The following is a 25,684-nucleotide window of genomic DNA, read 5'->3' as shown; positions in this document are numbered from 1 at the left end:
TACACACACAATCCTTTAACAACAGATTCTCACAACTGCAGTGAAGCACCTGAATCAAATGAGGAAAAGGAGGAGAGAGTATGAAAGCTTATTATTGGGAATAATAGCCTACGAAAGGGCAGAATTGGACACTGTTGGCCATTGTGCCCCAAGTGCCATCAAATCACCGTGTGATTTCAAGCATGTTTCTCCTAGCTTCTGCATGTAGGACCTCCAATCTAGGACCTCTCAGTTTGAAGAGGGAGAGACTGGGTCTGGGAAAGAGGAAAGGTCAGTGTTGAGTGATCATGACTGATAACTTACCTTGTGACCAAAGCAGAACAGCAAGAACACACAAGATTATTTTCCTCATTGTTTTTCTGGAAACAGATTGCCTGCAATCAAGAGTTGGAAATCGGGATCGTTAGATATTCAGAGTATCGTTTTTTTTACATTTTCACAAAAGATTCTGTGTTCAATGAATCTGGAAGACGCACCTTAGTACATAACACAATTTAATATTCGGAGATATTCAATATGTTTAAGATCAATTAAAATATATACCCTCACAAGACCATTATCTTAACTGTGTTTTAAATGCTTTGTGACATTATGTTTTAAGAATTCTCTATATTTATAATGGGAAATGCTCCTCATAAAAAGATCCTGATTCTTAAATAGAAAAGGTAGCAAAATGTAAACCTCCAGCCTAGCCAATGTTAATAGATGCTGGAACGTGTGGTCCACCATCATCTGGAAACAGTGCAACAGCCCTCCTTAGTTCTTGCTATAGGATTTTTCTCTAATATGTTCAGGCTAAGGAATATGAAATAATTCAAAATAATACTAACAATCATAATAATTGTAACACAGTAATAAAATTAAAACCTTGTTTTCTTTGGCATAGTAAGCTTGGCTTTCTTCCTCTAATTTAGAATATGAGGTCCACTCTCTGTAAGAATTTTTGTTCTATATATTTATGGTATAAATAAGAACAGAACGAATTAAATCTATGCCCGAAAAAAAACTGAATCTTACCTTTGGTGCAGCTGAGGTAAAAACCGAGCTATGGCTAGCTAACCCTTTGTACAGTTGCATATATATGTGCATTGATTCTACTGCAGGAGTGGTAATAGAAACAATTCAATGGGTAAATAACTTTGCACAGATCACAGTGCAAAGTTTTGGACTTGCAAAGTTTTATCTATGGAGCTCGGCTGATAAGATATCAAAGAGTTTCTTATTGCTGATTCTTTGCCTATTCCTGACTGCTTAAAATGAAAATATTTTCTGAAGTATTCTAAATATTTGATATCCTGTTAAATATATACGCTATGGCCATTTCCTCTTTAGATTGAATTTATGTGCAAACACATAAGCTATACTTAATGTAATGGAAATTATTCAATAAGCTGTAACTGGAGGGCTGTCATTGTTTCAAATTTCTCGTCCTGGTTAAACAAAGATTAGCAGTGAGGTGATTCAAGAACAATGTCTTGCAGTCAGACAGAGATCTGGATTATGGGGCCATTGTTGTTGAGGGTCAGGGAATAAAATAAAGGAGCATGTGGTTCAATTAACCCTATAAAGAGCTTAATGGGTCTTCTAATACTATCTATCTAGTTTAGGGTCTCAATGATTTGGAAGAGGTCAATGGCCACCTGTCCTCTGAATATTTAAATCTTTCCAAACTCAATTCATTTGTTCATTTGTGTATTTGTTTATTTATTTGTACAGTGTATTGGCCACCCAACATAGCACAAGAGTAACTATGAGCGTCTTACAATATTAAAAGATAAAACTATGCAAAACCTAGATGATAGAAATAAAATACTAGGATCCAATTATTCAGCCCTAACTAAAAGATGAGGAGGGATGGAGAGAGTAGGATGAGAAGTGAGGAGGTTGTATCTGTTATTAATCTATCAACCACCCCAAATTTGAAAACCCTCCACTGGAGCTCCAAGTCAACAGGCAGAGTCAAGTCTTTAAGCTTTAGTGGAAAGTCAGGAGGGTTGGAGCCAACCCCACTCAGGGGGAGGGAGGGCAGGATGTTCCAAAGGGAAGGCTCAGCCTGTGCTGGCAGAGAAAGCCCTTCTCCTGGACCCCACCAGCCAGAACACTCTGGCTGATGGGGCCCACAGCACATCTCCTCTGCCAGCACAGGTTGGGCGTGCCAATCCCAGTGGGATGAGATTGTCTTTCAAGTAGCCTGGATGTTGGACCAATGCCATGAAGGGCTTTAAAGATGATTACCAACCCCTTGAATTATATCTGAAAGCAAACCAATAGCCTGGGCAGCTCACTTAGTGGTGTTACATGGGCCACCCTTTGGGCCCCAAGAACTGCCTGCCCTGCTGCACTCCGTGCTACCTGTAGCTTTCAAATATTTTTCAAGGGCAGCCCCATATAGAGTGTGTTGTAATAGTCCGGCCGTGAGATGAATAGGGCTTGAGAGACCAAGTGCAGACACTCCTGACCCAGGAGGGGCTGCAACTGGTACACAACATGACATTGTGTAAAAGCTCTCCTAGCTGCAATTGCCATCTGTTCTTCAAGCAGGAGTCACGAGTCCAGGAGACCCTCCAATTTGAGGTCTGGATCTGCCTGGGGTAGTGCTAAGCAATCCAAAGCTATAGATGTCAAAATCCTGGATCTTGTGACACCATGCACCCAAAGCCATTTGGTCTTGCCAGGGATCAGTCAAAGCCTGTTGTCCTCCTTCCAGGCCTACACAGCCTCCAGGCATCATGAGAGGGTAGCAACAGCATCACGTGGGCCACCAGAGGTGAAAAGTAGAGTTGGATCATCATAATTTAGATACCTTAAATAATGGTTACATATGGTCTGACCCAGTGACTTCATGTAGATGTTAAAATGGAATGGAGACAGTACTGAGCCCTGCTGCATGCCACAGGATAGTGGCTGAGGGCTGAATCTCTCACTCCCTATTGACACTGATTGGGAACAACCTGGGAAAATGAATCAGCACAAAACAATGCCACCCAGCCACAGCCCTCATAGGCAGCAAAAAAGGATACCATGGTCAATGGTACTGAAGGCCACTGCCAAAGAGTGAAAGAGAGCAAGGATGGTTGCATTACCCCAATCACACTTTCATCAGAGACCAAGCGTGACCATTGTCCATTTTGGTCCAATAACCAAGCCTGAATCCTGATTGAAAGAAGTCCAGGTAATCTTTTTTATTTAGGACCCTCTGAAGCTGCCAGGCAACCACATTTTTCACCACCTTACCCAAAAAGGGAAGATAGGAAACAAGGTGAAAATTGTCCAAGCAGGCGGGTTCAAGTGATGGTTATTTAATGGGGGGGTTGAGCCAGGGCCTCTCTAAAATGCCCCAGAAATTTCCCCTCCTGTAGTGATGTGTTAATCACTGCCTGAATTAACCTGCCAGTCACTATCTTGGAAGCTTTCACCATCCAAGTGGGACAAGGATCTAACTGACAGGTGGTGGTGCTGGCAGCATCAAGGACCTTGTCCACTTTCTCAGGTTCAACAGCGTCAAATCGTTCCCGCATAACTGGGCAAGACTACTCCTCAGGCATCTTGCATGAACTTGCTCCACACATGGGAATGAATCTGGTTGACTTTATCTGTCAGAGGTTAAACAAATTCTGCTGCACAGCCTGGCTGAAGATGATCACCTGAGCCGCCCTGTCTCAGGTGGGGCCAAATGATCTGGAACAGGGCCATAGAGTGACACTCCGAGGACACAATAAGCAAGGAGAAATAAAGCTGTTAACCACTTGTAAAACCATGAGGTAGGCCTTAATAGCATCTCTATGTTGTGTCTGGTTGGAATTATCCTTCATTGATCCCTAGAAGGCCATAGTTCTGTTAGGGGAACATCTCATTCTCGGCACAGCCAGAGATTCATTCTAAATGTCAGGTTTGCTCCATATCCCCACCAAAATGGTAGGTTTGAGACAATTTATTGTAGACCAACTTGGCATTTAAAGGCAGCATCTGAAGCCCAGGGCTTCCCCAAAAATCTGCTAACCAGCTATTGAAGTTGGTAAAGAGTAAGAAAAATGATGGAGATATGAGCATGCATATTGCTGTGAAATAATGTTGAGGCTCTTTTTTCCTTTTCATCTTGAGTTTTGATAACTGGCATAGTGTTGTGATGTTCAGGCATATTATGTACACTTGTGTTAGCTTTTGGTGCAACATGATCAATACCTGAGGAAACTCCAAAAACATGATTTGGTGTAGACACAAGATAGATAAAAACAAATCTTTATTCAAAGTTCACAATGAAAGATGACATGCTTTATTTATTTTCCCATTCATATAGGACGGATTGAGAATATTACTGAGCAACACATTCCAAATCGCTCTTCAATTTCAGACAAATCACAAACAATGCAATCAGTTGAAGCCAATGATGTCATCAAGAAGGTCTCCAGTTGAAAGTGAACACTAACGGTTGCATCTGTCATAGCCACAACAAACGGCTCTAACTCCTGCATTTGGCACTGAATTCAGAACTTGACACTCATACTGAGAGCCGCACCTCTTAGCATACCTTGGTGGCTGGAATCCTACAGAAAAAAAGCCGTTGTGGTTGCTTATGGAAAAAAATAAATTTAATTTTTCACTTCACCAACATTGTTCTTTGTTAACAATGGAAGCTCCAGATAGATTACCCTTCCTTCATTTTGGAAGCTGGACCAGGCATGCAGCACAACACATTATTTGAAATTCTTGGTTCTTTCATGTGAAAAAAACATGTTTCACATTAACAGCAAGACTGAGACTGTGGAAAAGTGGTGAGATTTGAAAGTGATCTTGAAGTACTGTATTTTTCAGACTATAAGATGCACTTTGTTCCCTCAAAAAAGAGGCTGAAAATCTGAGTGCGTCTTATACACTGAATACAGCAGGTTTTTTTCCTCCCCAAACTCTGCCCCTTCACCAAAATGGAAGTGCAGAGCTTCTAGGAAGCTTTTAGAGAGCTCCAGGGGGCTGGGGAGGGCAGAAATGAGCAAAAAATGGTCCATTTTTGCTCAATTTTACCCCCCAGCCCCCAGGAGCACTCTATAAGCTTCCTAAAGGCTATCCATGCCCTTTTTTAAAATGAAAAACAGACCTGCTTTTTCAAAAAAAAATAGGCTGTTTTTTTTTTGCTTGCTTTTGCGCCACCTCAGGAGCACTCTGCAAGCCGCCTAAAGGCTATTCATGTCTTTTTTTGGAGGAAAATGGGCCGTTTTTGGGAGAATAGCATCCTTCATAGAGCTGCATCTTTTGTAAAGTTTGTGCAATTTGGAAACTTGGAATTTTCTCCCAACCGGTTCTGTCCATTAATGATTCTCCATAGCCTTTTTCAAAGCCCAAAATAATTAAGGAACTAAATATAATTTTTTCACACTATTATACTTACCAACTCCTTTAAAGAATATGGACATACATTGATCTTGATTACCAGAGCAGGTAGTTGTGCTAAAACACCTTCCTCCATTGGGACAATAATAACATTCCAGAGCATCCACAGCTGAAAGAGAGGAGGCAAAATAGCAACTCAATTTCTAATTTTCATCAGTCATATTTCCATATTTTTAGCTAATATCACACCAATGGTATTTGCTAGTAAAAAAGTTTAAAATTATTTGCATCAAAGATTTTGGTAATTTCAAAAACTCCATTTCAAATTCGTTAAGATTTTAGAATTCAGACCTGGGGGAGAGGGGAATGGCAAACTGAAGAAAGCTGTGCTAAAAGTGGAATTGTTGACCAGGGCAGAATGAAAAGCCACACAGTAGACGGCTCTTTGTAATTCCACTCCAGAAAAAGAAAGGACTTGAGATTGCCCACAAGGACTCCAGACAATTCCTGCTTACAAGAGACCCATAAGACAGTGTTCTCTCTGGCATGTTTATGGCTATGGGAGAAGAGGGAATAGCCATCTTGCTCAAACTGTTAGAACGTTGTGTTTGCATACTTCCTTTTCAATTCATATTTAAAAAATGTTTGTTAACTGCTTTTCAGCTCTTGGGAACTTTGGGATAAACGTCTAAAAACACCAAATGAGTCTCCTACACCTAGTGAAAGAACTGCAAAATACAAGTTTATTAATTATTATTTTTTTAAAAAAACAGCGTAAGGATGATTAGAATTTTGATTTGGAAACTTATAAATGGAATAAAGGTCCATGTTGATTTAAAATAAGAGATTGGAATTAATTGTAAGAATTCTTCCTGTGGGACAATGCTTTTGCTTTTAATTCTTTTGATTTTTAAATGATAGGATGGGAGTTTGAAGATGGGGCAGTAGGGAGAAGTAGAACAAAGTAAAGATTACATTCAAAGAGAAGAATGCTTAAATTTGATTTGTTTGTTTCAGAATGGGGTAAAATATTTTAATATGGAACATGTTGAAGGATATTTCGGAACAACAGACCCAGAAGTTAATTTTAAGAGTTACGACCTAAATAGATAGAATGTGTGAGGTGGCATATGGGAAGATGGGATAATCTGTTGTGTTTTAAATAAAACTGATTAGTTATTATAATTGTTTATATTTGTTGAGAAGTGGGAAGTCATTTTTTATATATTTCTTTTCTTTTTCCTTATTCTATTCTTACTCTTATTTTTTTCTCTTTCATTTTTTCCTGACACTTTCATTTTCTATTTATTATTTTATTTTTTAGTTTGTATGTTATTTTATAATTGATAGTATAAATTTTATTTAAAATTTCTATTAGATAATTCAAATATGAATCTTCCTATTTAAGAATCTAACAATTATAAAAATACATTTTCTTCTGATGTTATATTATTATTGAAGGTATAAATTTTGACAAAATTGCTATTAGAGATTTATGATATGAAACTTCTCTTTAGGAATTTAACAATTTTAAAAAATAATGTATATACTTTTTCTGTTATACATTCTTCTGCATATGTTACATGTCACACAATAATTACATAGGGCCCCAGGGAGGCAATTTATACCACACAAATGTATGTGCTAAATATGCTGATGAGGAGAAGGGGAAATACAGATTGGAATCAGAATTGTACATTCACAACTTTCCTGCCTAGCAGATTAAAATGTTAAAAATGTTATTTCTGACATGTTTTAAGAAATGGAGAAGGCATTCTAGACAGATGGTCCATGAAAGATACTAGGTGGAGACAATAAATAGCCTAAATTACAGTTTTCAGTGGAAAGCAGTGGACAAAATCATTAAAAGCAAGAGATAAGGAAACTGTCGTATTTAAATAATATGCTTTGAGTTCTTTGACATTCCTTGACTATGAAAGTTTAAAAAGTCAAGTCCATATAGCTTTAGGCAAGGCAGGAAAAATATTCATCTTTGACGTAGCTCTGTTGTACACAATACTTTAACAACTGGTTCTTGTAATTGCAGTGAAGCACTTGAATTGGACTGCCATGAGTACGGTAGAATTGGTGAGTGCTGGGCATTGTGCCCCAAATACCACCAAATCTCCTTCGATCTCAAACATGCTTCTGCTAGCTTCTGCATGTAGGACCTCCAATCTAGGACCTCTCAGTTTGAAGAGGAAGTGACTGGGTCTGTGAATTGGAAAAGGTCAGTGTTGAGTGATCATTGCTGATAACTTACCTTGTGACCAAAGCAGTACAGCAAGAACACACAAGATTATTTTCCTCATTGTTTTTCTGGAAACAGATTACCTGTAATCAAGAGTTGGAAATCGGGATCATTAGCTATTCAGAGTATCATTTTTTTTTACATTTTCACAAAAGATTCTGTGTTAAAAAAAAAAAAGAATTTGGAAGACCCACCTTAGTACATAACACAATTTAATATTCGGAAAAATTCAATATGTTAAGATCAATTAAAATGTATAGCAATACCATTATCTTAACTCTGCTTTAAATGCTTTGTGACATTATGTTTTAAGAATTGTCTATATTTGTAATGGGAAATGCTCCTCATAAAAAGATCCTGATTCTTATATAGAAAAGGTAGCAAATGTAAACCTCCAGCCTAGCCAATGTTAATAGATGCTGGAACGTGTGGTCCACCATCATCTGGAAACAGTGCAACAGCCCTCCTTAGTTCTTGCTATAGGATTTTTCTCTAATATGTTCAGGCTAAGGAATATGAAATAATTCAAAATAATACTAACAATCATAATAATTGTAACACAGTAATAAAATTAAAACCTTGTTTTCTTTGGCATAGTAAGCTTGGCTTTCTTCCTCTAATTTAGAATATGAGGTCCACTCTCTGTAAGAATTTTTGTTCTATATATTTATGGTATAAATAAGAACAGAACGAATTAAATCTACGCCTGAAAAAAGCTGAATCTTACCTTTGGTGCAGCTGAGGTAAAAACCGAGCTATGGCTAGCTAACCCTTTGTACAGTTGCATATATATGTGCATTGATTCTACTGCAGGAGTGGTAATAGAAACAATTCAATGGGTAAATAACTTTGCACAGATCACAGTGCAAAGTTTTGGACTTGCAAAGTTTTGTTTATTTATGGAGCTTGGCTGATAAGATATCAGAGAGTTTCTTATTGCTGATTCTTTGCCTATTACTGATTGCTTAAAATGAAAATATTTTCTGAAGTATTCTAAATATTTGATATCCTATTAAATATATACGTTATGGCCATTTCCTCTTTAGATTAAATCTATGTGCAAACACATAAGCTATACTTTATGTGACTTGAATTTATTCAATAAGCTGTAACTGGAGGGCTGTCATTGTTTCAAATTCCTCGCCCTGGTTAAACAAAGATTAGCAGTGAGGTGATTCAAGAACAATGTCTTACAGTCAGACCCAGATCTGGATTATGGGGCCATTGTTGTTGGGGGTCAGGGAATAAAATAAAGGAGCATGTGGTTCAATTAACCCCATAAAGAGCTTAATGGGTCTTCTAATACTATCTACAGTTTAGGGTCTCAATGATTTGGAAGAGGTCAATGGCCACCTGTCCTCTGAATATTTAAATCTTTCCAAACTCAATTCATTTGTTTATTTGTATATTTGTTTATTTATTTGTACAATGTATTGATCACCCAATGTAACACAAGGGTAACTCTGAGTGACTTACAATATTAAAAGATAAAACTATGCAAAACCTAGATGATAGAAATAAAATACTAGAATCCAATTATTCAGCCCTAACTAAAAGATGAGGAGGGATGGAGAGAGTAGGATGAGAAGTGAGGAGGTTTTATCTGTTATTAATCTATCAACTACCCCAAATTTGAAAACCCTCCATTGGAGCTCCAAGTCAACAGGCAGAGTCAAGTCTTTAAGCTTTTGTGGAAAGTCAGGAGGGTTGGAGCCAACCCCACTCAGGGGGAGGGAGGGCAAGATGTTCCAAGGAAAGGCTCAGCCTGGACCCCTCCAGCCAGAACACTCTGGCTGATGGGGCCCACAGCACATCTCCTCTGCCAGCACAGGTTGGGCGTGCCAATCCCAGTGGGATGAGATTGTCTTTCAAGTAGCCTGGATGCTGGACCAATGCCATGAAGGGCTTTAAAGATGGTTACCAACCCCTTGAATTATATCTGGAAGCAAACCAATAGCCTGGGCAGCTCGCAGAGCAGTGGTGTTACATGGGCCACCCTTTGGGCCCCAAGAACTGCCTGCCCTGCTGCGCTCTGTGCTACCTGTAACTTTCAAATATTTTTCAAGGGCAGCCCCATGTAGAGTGTGTTGTAATAGTCCGGCCGTGAGATGATTAGGGCTTGAAAGACCAAGTGCTGACACTCCTGACCCAGGAGGGGCTGCAACTGGTACACAACATGACATTGTGTAAAAGCTCTCCTAGCTGCAATTGCCATCTGTTCTTCAAGCAGGAGTCACGAGTCCAGGAGACCCTCCAATTTGAGGTCTGGTTCTGCCTGGGGTAGTGCTAAGCAATCCAAAGCTATAGATGTCAAAATCCTGGATCTTGGGACACCATGCACCCAAAGCCATTTGGTCTTGCCAGGGATCAGTCAAAGCCTGTTGTCCTCCTTCCAGGCCTACACAGCCTCCAGGCATCATGAGAGGGTAGCAACAGCATCACGTGGGCCACCAGAGGTGGAAATGTAGAGTTGGATCATCATAATTTAGATACCTTAAATAATGGTTACGTATGGTCTGACCCAGTGACTTCATGTAGATGTTAAAGTGGAATGGAGACAGTACTGAGCCCTGCTGCATGCCACAGGATAGTGGCTGAGGGCTGAATCTCTCACTCCCTATTGACACTGATTGGGAGCAGCCTGGGAAAACGAAAATGAATCAGCACAAAACAATGCCACCCAGCCACAGCCCTCATAGCCAGCCAAAAAGAATACCATGGTCAATGGTACTGAAGGCCACGGCCAAAGAGTGAAAGAGAGCAAGGATGGTTGCATTACCCCAATCACACTTTCATCAGAGACCAAGCATGACCATTGTCCATTTTGGTCCAATAACCAAGCCTGAATCCTGATTGAAAGAAGTCCAGATAATCTTTTTTATTTAGGACCCTCTGAAGCTGCCAGGCAACCACATTTTTCACCACCTTACCCAAAAAGGGAAGATAGGAAACAAGGTGAAAATTGTCCAAGCAGGCGGGTTCAAGTGATGGTTATTTAAGGGGGGGGGGTTGAGCCAGGGCCCCTCTAAAAGGCCCCAGAAATTTCCCCTCCTGGTCCTAAGGTGACCAGATTTTCAGATTGGTAAAGAGGGAAACCTTTGACCAGGGGGGTGGGGGGGCTTGGTTAAAAATTTTATATGGAGCAACAAAAATTTTCATATAATGCAAAAATAGTTTGGAATATTTTTTTTTTATTGCAGCATAACTACAATTTACAAATATAAATTGTAACTGTTGCCAAACATCAAAATTTTCATCACGTGACCATGAGGATGCTGCAATGGCTGCTAAGTGTGAAAAATGGTCATCAGTCACTTTTTTTCAATGCCATTGTAACTTTGGTCACTATACCACCTTTCTTGCCATGTTCTTAAGTGAATAACTGCAGCTGATAAGTTAGTAACATAAGTGAATCTGGTTTCCCCATTTGACTTTGTCAAAAGGTCACAAAAAGCAATTGCATGACCCCAGGACACCGAAACCATCATAAATACGAATCTGTTGCCAAACATCAAAATTTTGATCGCGTGAGGATGCTGCAACGGTCGCTAAGTGTGAAAATGGTCGCTAAGTGTGAAAATGGTCATCAGTCACTTTTTTCAATGCCATTGTAACTTTGGTCACTATACCAGCTTTCTTGCCACAGTTCTTAAGTGAATAACTGCAGCTAGTATTTTGTATTTTGGATAGAATCTTTTTTAAATAGTGTAAGACAATTTAAAAAAAGAATCCACACAGAATAAATTGAAGTAAAATATTTCAAACTATTCCACACAGAATAAATTTAAGTAAAACTATTTTTAAAAATTCTATGCACAATATATTTCAAAGTATTAGCTGTTCAAAGAATTATTTTTAAAAAATCACAAAAGATTCTGTGTCCAATGAAAGACCCACCAAAAACACCCACCAAAAAACATAACACTATTTAATATTCCAAGCTATTGGATATGTTGAGATCAATTAAACTTTATATCCTAGCAATACCATTGCCTTAACTGTGCTTTAGACTCTTCAGGATATATGTTTTAAGAATTCTCAACATTTGTAATGGGAAATGCTCCTGATGAAAAGGTCCTGTTTTTTACATATTAAAGGTAGAAAACTGTAAAACTCTAGTCTAGCCAGTGTTAATAGATGCTGGAACATGTGGTCCACTATCATCTGGAAACACTGCAACTGCCTTCCCTAATTCTTGCTATAGTATTTTTCTCTAATATGTTCAGGCTAAGAAATCTGAAATAATTCAAAATAATACTAATAATCATAATAGTTATAACACAGCAATAACTTTAAAACCTTGCTTTCTTTGGCATAGTAAGTTTAAGATTCTATTTTAGAATATATTATTTTCCCCCCCTGTGTAGTCATTGTATAAATATGCACATAATGAATAAAACATATGTGTTAGAAAAGCTGAATCTTACCTTTGGACAGCTGAGCTATGGTTTGGTACCTGGTGGTATAACTGCAAGTATATATATATATTTCTCCTCTCTCTTTTTTTCTTTGATTTTGGGAAATTCTTGGGAAATTCTTACTCTAAAATCCCTTATTCTGCAACAATTGTGACGTAGGAGATCTTAACATAAAGGGAAATCCATTTCTTACACAATGGGTAAATAACTTTGTAAGGATCATAAAGCAATGTTCTTCAAAGCACAGGGCATGTTGCAATCAGGTGATTTGTAAAAAATTTATGGAGTAAGCTGACAAGCTGACAAGATGTCAAGATTACTGCTGATGCTTTGTCTGTTCCCAATCGCACAAAAAGAAAAAAAAAATTCCTCCACCTGCCCCTCTAAAGTACTCTAAATATTTGTTCTCCTGTTAAATATATACTGTGGGAAGAATTTATAAATTTGTATAGGTTGTAGAAATATATAAGGAGTCATATGTTAACTAACCCAGGACTCCACAGATTTACAACAGCGTCTGAAATCCTTTAAACCCAAACATAAGAATTAAACACTTATTTCAAGTTATAAAAATATACAAGCAAACACCCAAAACTCAATTAACACAAGGTAAATGTAATTATAATGATCACAGTTCAAACAAATAGACTCAACCCAAATCACTTGATCTAATCAACCACTTCACTGGCTCAACACATACACACGCCCATGCCCTTCAAGTGTCATCCTAGAATCAGCACGTACACACTTCCACACGCAGGAAAAGCTCCCCTATAAAACAACTTTTATGTACCCCATTTTCTACCGGTATGTATCTACCCCCATAGGCAAACCACTTTGCTTTTGGGAATAAAAGAATTCTCCTTTCCTCACAACTATCTGGATTTCATTTTATATTTATTCTTGCACAACTCTGGCTTAGGTTGCAACCTCAAATTATTCTTCTGAGAATAATATATGGCCACTTCATCTTTGAATTGAATTGGCACAAACACACAAATCTGTGTTTCACTTAACTAGGGCTTACTTAATTAGCTATAGCTGGTATAGCCTGTACAAGAATTTTGCCATGGTTTCATGGTTTCCCAACTTGATTAAAAAAGACTAGCAGTGAGGTGCTACAAGAGTCCCAGTCTGAGCCAGACACAGATCTGGATTATGGGGCCATTGCTGTGGAGGGTTGGGGATAATATGAAACAGTGTAGTTCAGTTAGCCTACCAAAGAAACCTGACGGTCCTTTTAACACCACCTGGAGCTTAGATTACTATGTGAACCTGGCTTCTGTCTAACCTGAGGCTACTCTCAAGCTTATGTTGGCTGTTCCACCGTGTGAACGGACTTAACCATGCTAATGTATCTATATCTTTGCAAATTATCTATTATGTTGATGGGAAAAGAAAGGTGGATATAAGCAAAGAATCTATAGTAGTGATGGCTAACCTTTTTATCATTATGTACCACAAGTGTATGTGCATGCTTGTGACACCCCCCGCATGCCCCACCTTCCTGCACACATGACCCCCTGTGCTCCCCCGCCCTGACGTATGCACACATGTCTCCTGCATAAGCCCCACCCCCTGCGCATGCGCAGCAGAGACCCAAAAATCAGCTGGCTGGAGGGGGCATGTGTGCATGCCTGGTGGAACTGAGCTGGGCAACAACTTGAATGCCTGCAGAAAGGGCTCTGTGTGCCACCTGTGGCATGCATACCATAGGTTCGCCATCACGGCTCTAGAAAAAAAATCTGGATATTTTTTTTATAACTACTGGTAATTTTTATCTGAATTATAATTTTTGTGAAAATCTATGTTCTCGAATATAAAATTATTCAATCTTGTGTCTGTGTCAATGCGTCACTATATATGATCAAGTGTATCTCCACAAACACATATATGTATAAACAATTTATTTGTTGTTTCTTCTTTTGTTTCCATATTGTACTAAGATTGGTTCCAATATTTTGACACACTGAGTGATCTTAAATAAATGTATGTTTGAAATTCATAGTAAAAGAAAAATGGTGAACCAAAGCAATCAGATAAAGCGAATAAACTCTGCTTCTCAAGATTTCAGATATGATTGAGATTGCTCTTCTAGGATTTTTATTGTTAAACTAAATATACATGGTAAACTAAAGGAATAAATGATCTAATCTCAGTAAGAACCTGCTTTCGTTGGGATGTGATACAAGTAAGTTATGATCCCTTTCTGTGCATTTTTCAAAGCAGAAACACTTAATACATACATATTCCTCTGTTATAGTATTTAATATTTTCTTCAATTTGCTTTGGCTTTTGTCTCTGCTCATTGTTTTTTCCCACTGTAAATTATATTTTATATTTTGTTGGTTGTTCCTGTTAGATACCAGAAACATTGGTAATGGTTTACACCAAGGTCCTCTGTTCTGGTGGGAACAGAGATTCAGTCTGATTGGTCGAAGGATCTGACAGTTCCCTATAAAAGAGCTGCTGTCAGACTGAACCTTCGCTGGATTGTACATAGTTGACTTGTGCTAATAAAGAGCTGTTTGTTACTCTGAAGCCTGAGTGTGCCTTCATTCACCCGATTTAACACTGGCGACGAAGATGGGATTGGAAGGCAACTAGGCAGACAAAAAGAGCATGACAATCCAGCAAGTAAATCCAGCCTCATCTTTGAGTGGCAAATTCAAACGTGCTCAGGAACACAAGATGACAACGCACACCCCACCGACTCCGTACAACCAAGCCACCGAGCACTGGGAATCTTACATGATGAGGTTTGATTGCTTCCTCTAAGCCAATGACCTCATGGGCTTTTCTGAAGGCCGGAAAAAAATATATGTTCCTGAGCTACTGCAGACCAGAGGTGTTTGAGATGGTGAAGGATTTGTCCAAGCCAATGCCACTCCAATCGGTCGCTTGGTCGGTTCTACAACAGACATTGAGGACACACTACATTCCCAGACCATCTAAATACATCCAGAGGCACAAATTCAACATCCATAACAAAAAAGAAGGGGAATCCATCAACGAATACGTTGCGGCGCTCAGAAAGGCTGCAGCGTACTGCGAGTTTAGAGATCTTGATGAACTACTACTTGACCGCATCATATGTGGTGTTAGGGACATTGGCCTGCAGAGGAGGTTATTAGCAAAAACTAATCTTACTCTCCAAGTTGCCCTAGACGAAGCCAGGGCTACTGAGTCTTCAATTAAATCAACGGAAACCTTGCAGTGCCAAAATAGTCTAAAGAGCGCGCGGAAGAGCGCAGGCGGGCATCGTGAGGCCACAGAGCCTGAAGGCTCGGAGAGCGAAGATGACAGCTACCACATGCGCAGTAATTGCACTAAGCTGGCACGAAAATGTGAACTGCGTTTCTCGCCTTGTTCCAGCTGTGGAGGAAACCAGCTCAGAACACGTTGCTGTTTCCGCAATGCCATCTGTCAATGCTGCGAACGCAGGGGGCACATCATCAAGGTCTGCAGAAGCGATCACCCCGCTACAACCTGGAAGCCCAGAAGCATACCTAACCACCATCAGAGGCCCAACCAAGGGGCATGGCAGCCTCCACCACGGCGAACAGAAGGCGATACCAGAGTCATCTACCACACCTCCGTAGGCCAAGTCTGCACGAAGCGGCCAAAAAAGCTGAAAGTCACAGTCCTCATTGAGGACTCTCCATGCAATATGGAGATTGACATGGGGTCGTCCTTGACCATAAGGTCTTGGGCAGCGCTCAAACAGGCTATCCCTAGCCTTAAAAAGTATCAGCTGTGGATTCCAGACATCTGCCTTCGCGACTACCAGGGGAACTGAGTCCCCATTGTGGTCCAGGGGACCTTCCGGGTGAGGTTAGGGTTAGGGTTAGGGTTAGGGTTCGAAGCCCTGGGCCTAGAAGTGACGGGAATCAACGCCATACGAGACGAAAGCACTGAGGAATTTGAGGAGGTCTTTGGCACCAGTCTAGGTAAGTATGAGGGGACTCCAATATCTTTTAACTTGGACCCCAATGTAGCCCCCATCAGGCTAAAACCCAGGAGAGTACCTTTCGCTCTCCACCCTAAAATTGATTTGAAACTCGACAAATTGATTGGCCAGGGAATCCTAGAGCCGGTAGATCATGCACACTAGAAGTCCCCTATAGTGACACCTGTCAAGCTTGATGGATATGTCTGCATCTGCGCAGATTACAAGTGCACAATAAACAAAGATTTGCAGCAAAGCACTTCTCCTGTATCCATTGTACAGCATTTACTGCACTCATTAGGCCCCGGAAACGTTTTTGCAAAATTAGATATGGCTCAGGCATACCAGCGGTTGCCTGTAGATGGCACCACGGCAGAGGCTTAAACCATCGTGATGCACAGGGGTGCATTCAAATGCACCCACTTTCAATTCAGAGTTAGTATCACCCCTGGACTGTTCCAAAGCGTCATGGAATGGCTTTTGCAGGGGATTCCAGGAGTTGACATATTGGTATCGGCTGCAAATAAGGCGCAATTATTTAAAAGATTTGGAACTGTTCTGGCCAGAATCAGAGACAAAGGCCTCCACCTCAAAAAAGAAAAATGCCAAATTAATGTGCCAAGGGTTGAATTCCTAGGGTACCTCATTGACAGCTATGGGATTCACCTGACCAACAAAAAAATTTAGGCAATCCAGAATGCCCCTACACCTCGCAATCAGACCGAACTGCAGGCGTTCCTCGGGCTCCTTAACTTCTACAGTGTTTTTCTCAAGCAGAAAGCCACAGTTGCTGAGCCTTTGAATCGGCTTCTCAGCAAACATGCCAAGTGGTCCTGGGGCAGAGCTAAAGCAGCTGCATTGGCTGCAGTGAAGAAACTGCTGTCAGCAGACACGTTTTTGGTCCAATATAGCCAGACCCTGCCACTTGTCCTAACGTGCGACACTTTCATGTTTGGCGTCGGAGCTGTCCTCAGTCACCGCATGCCCAATGGAACCGAGGCGCCCATTGGCTACTACTCATGAATATTGTCTGCTGCCAAGTGGAACTACAGCCAACTGGACTGTGAGGCTCTGACTGCAGTCGCTGGTGTGAAACAGTTCCACGAGTACATCTACGGCCGTGACTTTGAACTTATCACGGACCACAAACCATTGCTGGGATTGCTGGCTGGGGACCGGCCTACCCCTGTTTCTTTGTCACCGCTAATGACCAGATGGACCATCTTCCTCGCGGCCTACAGTTATCGCCTCGTCCATCAACCTGGCTCTACCTTGGGGCATGCCGACTCCTTGAGTCGATGCCCACTGCCTGAACTGCTTGCAAACCTACCCCCGAGATGCCAATTCTCCTCATTGACTGTCTTAAGGCTGGTCCTGTCTCGTCTTGTGATGTCACCTGCCACTCATCAAAAGACTCTACATTCAGACAGGTTTTGAACTGGGTGTGGAGGGGGTGGACAAAGGGGCCTGCGGGGTCTGAATTTAAAATGTTTTACTGCAAATGTGATGAACTGTCAGTAATAAATGGTTGTCTACTGTGGGTGGACCAGGTCGTTGTTCCACCCAAACTGCACATTGTAGTATTAGAGGCCTTGCACATGGGGCATCCTGGAATTGTCAGGATGAAATCTTTGGTCAGGAGTTACGTGTGGTGGCTTAACATGGACAGGGAGATAGAAGAATGGGTGGCTACCTGCACTTCATGCCAGGAGTCCAGACCAGCTCTCCCAGAGGCGCCTGCTAAGCAGTGGGAGCGACATCAAGCACCATGGTCTAGGTGCACATAGATTTTGCTGGCCCTGTTCATAGCCAGACCTTTATGGTAGTTGTGGACGCCTACTCAAAATGGATAGAAGTAGTCCTCATGACCTCTCCACAGCAGAAGCAGTCATCAAGGCACTATGGAGACTTGTCTCTACTTACAGCCTACCCGATGTATTGGTCTCTGACAACGGGTCCCAATTTACGGCCATTCAATTCAAGACCTATTTAGCAGCACAGGGAATCAGACATGCCCTGGCCGCTCCATTCCATCCGACATCCAATGGTCAGGCGGAGAGAATAGTGAGATCTGCCAAAGAAGCCCTATCCAGGATGGGCCCGGGAGATTGGCAAACATGAGTTGATCAATTCCTCCTCATACAGCACATCACCCCAAGTGCTACCACTGGTAGAAGCCCTTCCGAGCTTTTAATGGTCACCGGCTAAGGTCCCACTTAGGCCAGCTACACCCAAACTACTCTGCCGTGTCGCCCCCAGATTCAACCAGCAAAATAAGAAACTTTAGCATAGGGGATCAAGTTTACGGCCACAATTATGCTGGGGGAACTCTTTGGATTCCTGCCACAGTAATAGGCATCACCGGGCCTTGCTTTTACCTATTAGAGCTCGAGGTCGAAATTGGAGATGGCACATTGACCAACTCTGTGGCCGCATCTCCAACTCCAATCTTAGGCAACCAGAGGTAATTCCTGCACAAGTTAGCTAAAGCCTTACACAAAAGAAGCACGAATTCACGCCTTCCACAGATACATCAATCCCGAAGGTACCGGGACATCTGTAATTGTTGCAGGCCTGCAGCAAGTTCCAAGCGAACCAGCTCCAGAAACTCCAGCCAGGGGCTATGAGAAGTTTCAGGAGCTTCCACCAGGCAAAGCCACGGAAACAACAGGTCCATCCGACCCTGACTGAAGAAATCCACCAATTGAACTGCGCAGGTCTGGGCGAGCCACGAGAAAGCCCACCTATCGGTGTGATTACGTCACAAGTCAGTTGAGCCCATCTAAGAGGGGATGGGTGTTAGATACCAGAAACATTAGTAATGGTTTATACCAAGGTCCTCTGTTCCGGCAGGAAGAGAGGTTCAATCTGATTAGTCGAAGGGTCTGACAGCTCCTTTAAAAGAGCTGCTGTCAGACTGAACCTTCGCTGGATTGTGCATAGTTGACTTGTGCTAATAAAGAGCTGTTTGTTACTCTGAAGCCTGAGTTCATTCACCCGATTTAACAGTTTCCTTCTTTTTTTTAATTAAAAAATGCATTATGCTAAACTTTGGGAATTGCTTTCCATCCGCCTATCCTTCATTGAACATGTGGATTTTTTCTTAAATTCATTCTTTTATTACTTTTTAAAATAATGTTAAAAAGAAAGTGTATTGTACTTTCAGCAGTTCGGCAGCTGAATGTTTGTTTTGCAGAAAAAGTGGGTCTTGTTACAAAGCTAAAAGCTAATTTGTTATTAGATAGGCTTTCACAGACTACAGTCCATAAAACGTATACAAAATATATTTGCACATGATAATGGTAAATGATTAGCCTTTTGCTATTTACAATACTTAATACTTTTAAAGAAGTATAGATACCATAACCTTTCTCACTTTTTTCTGTGGCACTTGTACACATTAAAAATGAAATTCTGATGCCCTCTTTCAAAAGAACATACATACCACATTTTTTGCAGTATGAGACTCACTACCCCCCCCCAAAAAAAAAACCGGTGTGGAAATGTCTGTGCATCCTGTTTTGGGCCTCCCTGGCCCCAAGAAGCACTCTGCTGGCAAAAAAACAGGCACGTTTTTGGCCTGCAAGGTGCTTCTGGGGGCTGGGGAAGCAAAAAAAAAGGATGTGCGGAGGGGTTGGGAGGCCAAAAATGGGCCCATTTATGGCTGACAGTGGTTCTGGGGCCCAGGGAAGGCTGAAAACGGGACACACAGAGCTCAAAAACTATTTTTTTCCTCCTCTAAACCTAGGTGCATCTTATGGTCCGGTGTGTCTAGTGTAAAAAATACGATCTATACCCATACTCACACACACATATACGTATGATATATATGACACACAGACACACACACAGACACACACACACACACACAGAGTATATATTAATCACAGTCCATTTTGAGTACATAGCAAAAAAAAGTCTTGAGAGTTAACAAGGTTGATACTGTATGATACAAAGCTATTACAGAATGTGGTTCTTCTGCTTCAGATACTACAATTCCTCCTCCCAGAAAGTAACAAATAAAACCAGACAGGGAGAGACGTGGAGTGTCCCTGACCATACTGTGGACCTTGATCAAGCAGTTATGCATATGCCATGCCTTGAAAAGAAGGAAGTGAACTTCGAGTAATCTTTTCCCACATCCTAACCACTTTCTGCATAGCCTTCCTGTCCGAAATAGTAACACTTCCAAACCACACAATAAAACTATACAACAGAATGCTTTCAATCACCTCTCTATAGAAAGGGGTAAGGACAGGGGAAGGAAGATGTTTTCTTCTCATATGACACAGAAAATGCAGGCACTCCTGCCCCTGCTTCACCAGTGTCTCACTGTTGTGAGACCAAGACCATAATATTGAATTATGAGTTCAAGAATTTTAGAGAGCAAAGGCTCAAACTGCAAGCATATTATGTCAACACTGAAGGGAAGACTCCACTTTTACATCAACATTATTGGATTTGCGACTAGCTAACCAACCACACTCAGCATATGGAATTGCTACAAGGTGGGAAGCATGCTGTGGGCTATGTCAAGTTTCTGTCTTAGCCCAGTACTCTTCAACATTTTCATAAATGATGTAGATGGGGAGACACAATGGGCACACACCCAGAATCCTCAGTTACCATAACTCAAGGTGGCGCAGTGGTTAAATGCAGCACTGCAGGCTACTGCTAGATCAGCAGGTCAGCGGTTCAAATCTCACCGGCTCAGGGTTGACTCAGCCTTCCATCCTTCCGAGGTGGGTAAAATGAGGACCCAGATTGTTGGGGGCAATAGGCTGACTCTCTGTAAACCGCTTAGAGAGGCCTGAAAGGCCTATGAAGCGGTATATAAGTCTACTGCTATTGCTATTGCTATTGCTGAGAATTATGTATATTTGGAGGGTGGTGCCCAGCAGTGGTGGGATTCAAATAATTTAACAACCGGTTCTATGCCCTAATGACCAGCTGGGTAGGCGTGGCTTGGTGGTCATGTGACTGCATGGGCGTAGCCATCTCAGTGTCACTCATGTCCATGGGCACTTCGCCTTAGCTGTTACAATGTAATAAGGGTTAACCGGAGAGGCAGTTTCTGTAAGCAGGGCAATAAAGATTAGGCTAAAAACAACAACAGAATGTTTCCTTCCTGCTTTCCTTACAGGATTAGCCCTGTGAAGTGGGAAAAAAACAAAAGATTTCTTCCAACAACTGGTTCTCTGAACTGCTTAGAAAGTTAGCAACCGGTTCTCCTGAATAGGTGAGAACTGGCTGAATCCAACCACTGCTGCTCAGGCTGAAAAAGGCTATTTTTAGGCAGATAAAATACTCCTTCAAAAAGTAGTCAGAGCTGTTCACTGGAAGAAAGCACAAGTGTATGCACACCTATTGCTGTCCAATCTGGGATGTCCCCCTGGTCTAAATCATGCCAGTTCTTCTGTTATTTCCCTGCACTCTATCAAATCAGATCATATTTGATCTGGCATCTAATGTACTAATTACATTTAATACATTAATTGGGGAGTAAATGGCTAAATAATTACCTCATTCTCAATAAAAGGGGCAATAACAGCTAGACCTCAATCACCTAGCATTTGAACTGAGTCTAAATATACAGGTAGTCCTCAACTTACAACCACAATTGAGCACAAAATTTCTGCTGTTAAGCGAGACATTAGTTAACTGAGTTTTGCCCTATTTTCGTGCCATAGTTATTAAGTGAATCACTGCAGTTGTTGTTAGTCACATGGTTGTGAAGTGAATCTGGCTGTCCCATTGACTTTGCTTGTCAGAACGTCATAAAAGGGGATCACGTGACCCCAAGACACAGCAACCGTCACAAATATGAGTCAGTTGCCAAGTGTCTGAACTTTTATTATATGATCAAGGGGAAGCTGCAAGGGTTGTAAGTGTGAAAAATGATCTTATCACATTTTTAGTGCCGTTGTAACTTCAAACAGTCACTAAATGAATTGTTGTAAGTCGAGGACTATCTGTATATAAATAATACTGCTAGTATATAGCTGTTGGGGGTCGGGGAATAAGATGAAGTGGCATATGTAGTTCAATTAACCCTGGAAAGAAACCTAATGGGTCTTCCAATACCATCTATGATTTGCAATGCATCCATGGCCACCATCCTCTGAATATTTTAACCATTCCAAACTCAATTTCTTTCTTTCTCTTTCTTTCTTTCTCTCTTTCTTCCTTTCTCTCTTTCTTTCTTTCTCTCTTTCTTTCTCTCTCTCTCTCTTTCTTTCTTTGTAAAATTTATTGGCCACCCACCTTACCACACGGTAACTCTGGTCATCTTACAATATTAAAAGATAAGACTACGCAAATCCCAGATGATATAAATCAAATACTATAAAATTAAAATCCAATTATTCAGCCCTAACTTTAAGATGAGGAGGGGTGGAGGGAGGAGGATGAGAAGTGAGGAGGTGGCATCAGTTATTAATCTATCAACCACCCCCAATTTGAAAACCCTCCATTGGAGCTCCAAGCCAACTGGCAGAGTCAAGTCTTTAAGCTTTTGCCGAAGGTCAGAAGGGTTGGAGCCAACCCCACTCAGGGGAGAGGGAGGGCAAGATGTTCCAAAGGGCAGGGTCAGTGGCAGAGAAGGCCCGTCTCCTGAACCCTGCCAGCCAGAATACTTAATCTAGTCAATTCTACTGTTTGGATTCCTGAGTCACTAATGCAAATTTTGGTGTGCTGTGAAAGCTACTTATTCCAGGATTCTTTCAATCCTGAAAAGTGCATCCTGGGCCACCTGGACATATTATTGCCACAATGACTCATTGACCCCATAATGATTTGAGTACAGTATTGCCTAAATCCAGAGAGAAGCAGAAATAAAATCTACCCCACGACTCCTGGGCCTCTTGAAGTGAAGGTTATTGCCTTAATAGAGCTAGTAAAGATCAGGAGTCAGAAGGCAATGTACTCTGCAATCACTTCCAGGAGAAAATTCAGTCATCATATTGGTGGAAAAAATTATCTTTAGTTTGGAAAGTCAGTTAACAGAGAGTACCTTTCATGTTCAAGCCAAGTCCTTATGTTTTGAAGGTCATTTATTTGAGTCATGCATGTGTGGGACTTTCCAGAAAGTAATTAGGTGTATTTTTCCCATATATTGTTGAATACGTGGCACGACAAAACCGCGCTACGCAAAATAGCGGAGATTAAATCGCGTCACTAAAGTCGCGACGTCATCACCGCGCGTCATCACCGCGGGGACAACAGCGCGGTGACAGAAGGGCGTTCTACATGCTTCGTTCTTTGCCTCCAAAGGTAGCCCTCCTCCTCCAGCTGACAGCGGAAGCGGGCACGGGGCAAAGCGGGCTGCCCAGCAGCAGCAGCCCGCGGGAAGGGTCCAGCTCAGCCGCGGGGGGCAGCAGGAAGCCCGCGGGGGGCCCGAGCAGGGCCGCCGACGGCGGAGGAGGACGCAGCGGCGGCGGCTGAGGCTCTCCCGGGGCCGGCGAAGCGGGCTTGCCCGGCAGAGGCAGGCCGCCCTCTTCTTCCTCAACAACATCTCCTTGGATGGGCGGCCGCCGCCACCGGGCAACCTGCTTCGCCGGCCCCGGGAGAGCCTCAGCCGCCGCCCGCCCGCCCGCCCGCCCTGCCTCTTCCTCCGGGGGAGGCGCTGGCGGTGGAGGCCGCCCGTCCAAGGAGATGTTGTTGAGGAAGAAGAGGGCAGCCTGCCTCCGCCGGGCAAGCCCGCTTCGCCGGCCCGGGAGAGCCTCAGCCGCCGCCGCTGCCGCGTCCTCCTCCACTTCCTGCTGCCCCCTGCGGCTGAGCTGGACCCTTCCCACGGGCTGCTGCTGCTGGGCAGCCCGCTTTGCCCCGTGCCCGCTGCCGCTGTTAGCTGGAGGAGGAGGGCTACCTTTGGAGGCAAAGAACGAAGCATGTAGAACGCCCTTCTGTCACCGTGCTGTTATCGCGGCGGTAGGGTCGTTTTTTTCTTAGCGCTTCAGACGCCGCAGATTTGCCTCCGCACTTATGTCGGCGCGGATAAGGACATCGCGGTTTTGTGGTGGAACCGTTGAATAAGGCCTTATAGAGCCTTTGAAAGAGGCATTCAAGTGGAAAATAGCATCCTTCATAGAATCTTTTGTAAGGTATGTACAACTTGAAAACTTGGAATTTTCTCCCAAATGGTTTCATGCATTATTAATGAGTCTCCAGAGCCTCCTTTGAAAGCTCATTGAATTTGTATTTAAAGAACTAAATATAATTATTTTTTCACACTATTATACTTACCAGGTCTTGCAAAGAACATGGTCATACAGTGGTCTTGATTACCAAAGCAGGTAGTTGTGTTAGAACATTGGAATTCTTTGCAGCAAATATAACATACCAGAGCATCCACAGCTGAAAGACAGGAGGCAAAACAGCAACTCAATCTCTAATTCCCATCAGTTATCTTTTTGCTAACATATTGCATCAATGGGATTTGGGAGTAAAAATGCCAAAAATTATTTGCATCAAACATTTTGGAAATTTCAAAATCTCAATTTCAAATTCGGTAAGATTTGAGAATTCAGATCTCTGTGAGAAAAATGGCAAACTGAAGATAGCTCTGTTAAAAATGGAACTGTTGACCAGGACGGAATGAGAAGCCAGACAGTAGATGGCTCTTTGTAATTCCACTTCAGAAAAGGAGAGGACTTGAGATTGCCCACACAGTTCCTGCTTACAAGAGAACCACAAGATAGTGTTCTCTCTGGCATGTTTATGGTTCCAGGAAAAGAGTAAACAGCCATCTTGCTCAAATTGTTAGAATGCTACGTTTGCATCATTGGCATTCTTCAGTCTCAAAAGACAATTGTGCTCTGGAAAGAGGTCCTAAATCATCATCTGGTTTGGCTAAAAAGACCAATTCGAGAGTGGCAATCCTTTCCACTCTGAGGGCAGATACATTCTGTCTTCCTACCCAGCCCCAGATTTTGCAGGTTCTGGGACTGCCTCTTTGCCTCAGCCTGGTGAACGAGTGTCTCTTGGAATTGGAGAAGACCATGCTGTGTCTTTAGCCTCCAAGCTGAGGGTTTCCCAGCTGTTAATGTCCATTCCCAAGGCCTTTAGATCACTCTTGAAGATATCCTTATATCGCAACTGTGATCTCCCTCTGGGGCGCTTTCCCTGCACTAATTCTCCATACAGGAGATCTTTCAGAATCCAACCATCAGCCATTCTCACGACATGCCCAAACTAGTGTAGACGTCGCTGTTTCAATAGTGTATACATGCTAGAAATTGCAGCACATTCCAAGACTGCTATTTGAAACTTTGTCATGCCAGGTGATGCCGAGAATACATTGGAGACGGCGCATATGAAAGTTGTTCAACTTTCTCTCCTGCTGTGCAAAAGGGTCCAAGACTCACTGCAGTACAAGAGTATGCTCAGGATGCAGGCTCTATAGACCTGGATCTTTGTATATTCTGTCATGTAGCGGCCACGTTTATTGAGTTAGGTATCTAAAGAGAGACTGTCGGAGATAGTTGAGCTGAGGTACACAAAGTCATGGACAACCTCCAGTTCTTGTGCAGTGATTGTAATACAGGGAAGTGAATCCACGTCCTGACCCATGACTTGTGTTTTTTTCAGACTAGACTTTTTTTCCAGGCTGATTGTTAGTCCAAAGTCTTGGCAGGCCTTGCTAAAACAGTCCCTAAGTTGTTGAAGGCTTCAGCAGAGTGAGCAGTAACAACAGCATCGTCAGCGAAGGGGAAATCCCGTAAACATTTCAGCTGGACTTTAGAC

The 25,684-nt window shown here is 42.1% G+C and overlaps 1 protein-coding gene and 1 non-coding gene across 4 annotated transcripts in view; both read right to left on the bottom strand.

Annotated features, from left to right (window-relative positions):
- The window catches only part of LOC106549205 (uncharacterized), a 7,479-nt gene extending 6,364 nt beyond the window's left edge, over nt 1–1,115 (bottom strand). The window contains exons 1-2 of the transcript XR_015696337.1: nt 1,018–1,115; nt 304–374 (exon numbers count right to left, since the gene is read on the bottom strand). This is a non-coding gene — a transcript (uncharacterized LOC106549205). The remainder of the gene's footprint in view (nt 1–303; nt 375–1,017) is intronic.
- A 3,108-nt stretch (nt 1,116–4,223) lies between these two features.
- Nucleotides 4,224–12,039, bottom strand: LOC148049423 (CD59B glycoprotein-like). Of its 3 annotated transcripts, none has more exons than XM_087712729.1 (4): nt 12,004–12,039; nt 7,589–7,659; nt 5,384–5,494; nt 4,224–4,544 (listed from the first exon to the last, which is right to left on the bottom strand). In XM_087712729.1, the coding sequence occupies exons 2-4, from the start codon at nt 7,635–7,637 to the stop codon at nt 4,423–4,425; spliced, it is 282 nt and encodes a 93-aa protein (XP_087568855.1). In that variant the 5' UTR covers nt 7,638–7,659; nt 12,004–12,039; the 3' UTR covers nt 4,224–4,422. The 3 variants fall into 3 exon arrangements, with proteins under 3 accessions (XP_087568855.1, XP_087568850.1, XP_087568859.1); XM_087712724.1 differs by lacking the exon at nt 12,004–12,039 and adding an exon at nt 8,304–8,410; XM_087712733.1 differs by lacking the exon at nt 12,004–12,039 and having other exon boundaries at nt 7,589–8,234.
- Between the last annotated feature and the right edge of the window lie 13,645 nt (nt 12,040–25,684).

Source organism: Thamnophis sirtalis, unplaced genomic scaffold (assembly GCF_051295495.1).
Source record: "Thamnophis sirtalis isolate CommonGarterSnake01/CBP01778 unplaced genomic scaffold, rThaSir2_p1.2 scaffold_1, whole genome shotgun sequence".
NCBI lineage: Eukaryota > Metazoa > Chordata > Lepidosauria > Squamata > Natricidae > Thamnophis > Thamnophis sirtalis.
Note: the sequence above shows the minus strand (reverse complement) of the source record. Positions and strands in the feature narration are given on the sequence as shown.

Excerpts from the sequence above, each read along its gene's own strand:
- LOC148049423 (XM_087712729.1), bottom strand. The coding sequence starts at position 7,637 with ATGAGGAAAATAATCTTGTGTGTTCTTGCTGTACTGCTTTGGTCACAA. Across the intron at positions 5,495-7,588 it reads TGTACTGCTTTGGTCACAAG|CTGTGGATGCTCTGGAATGT; the intron begins GTAAGTTATCAG and ends CCTCTCTTTCAG. Across the intron at positions 4,545-5,383 it reads CATATTCTTTAAAGGAGTTG|GATTCCAGCCACCAAGGTAT; the intron begins GTAAGTATAATA and ends TTTTTTCTGTAG.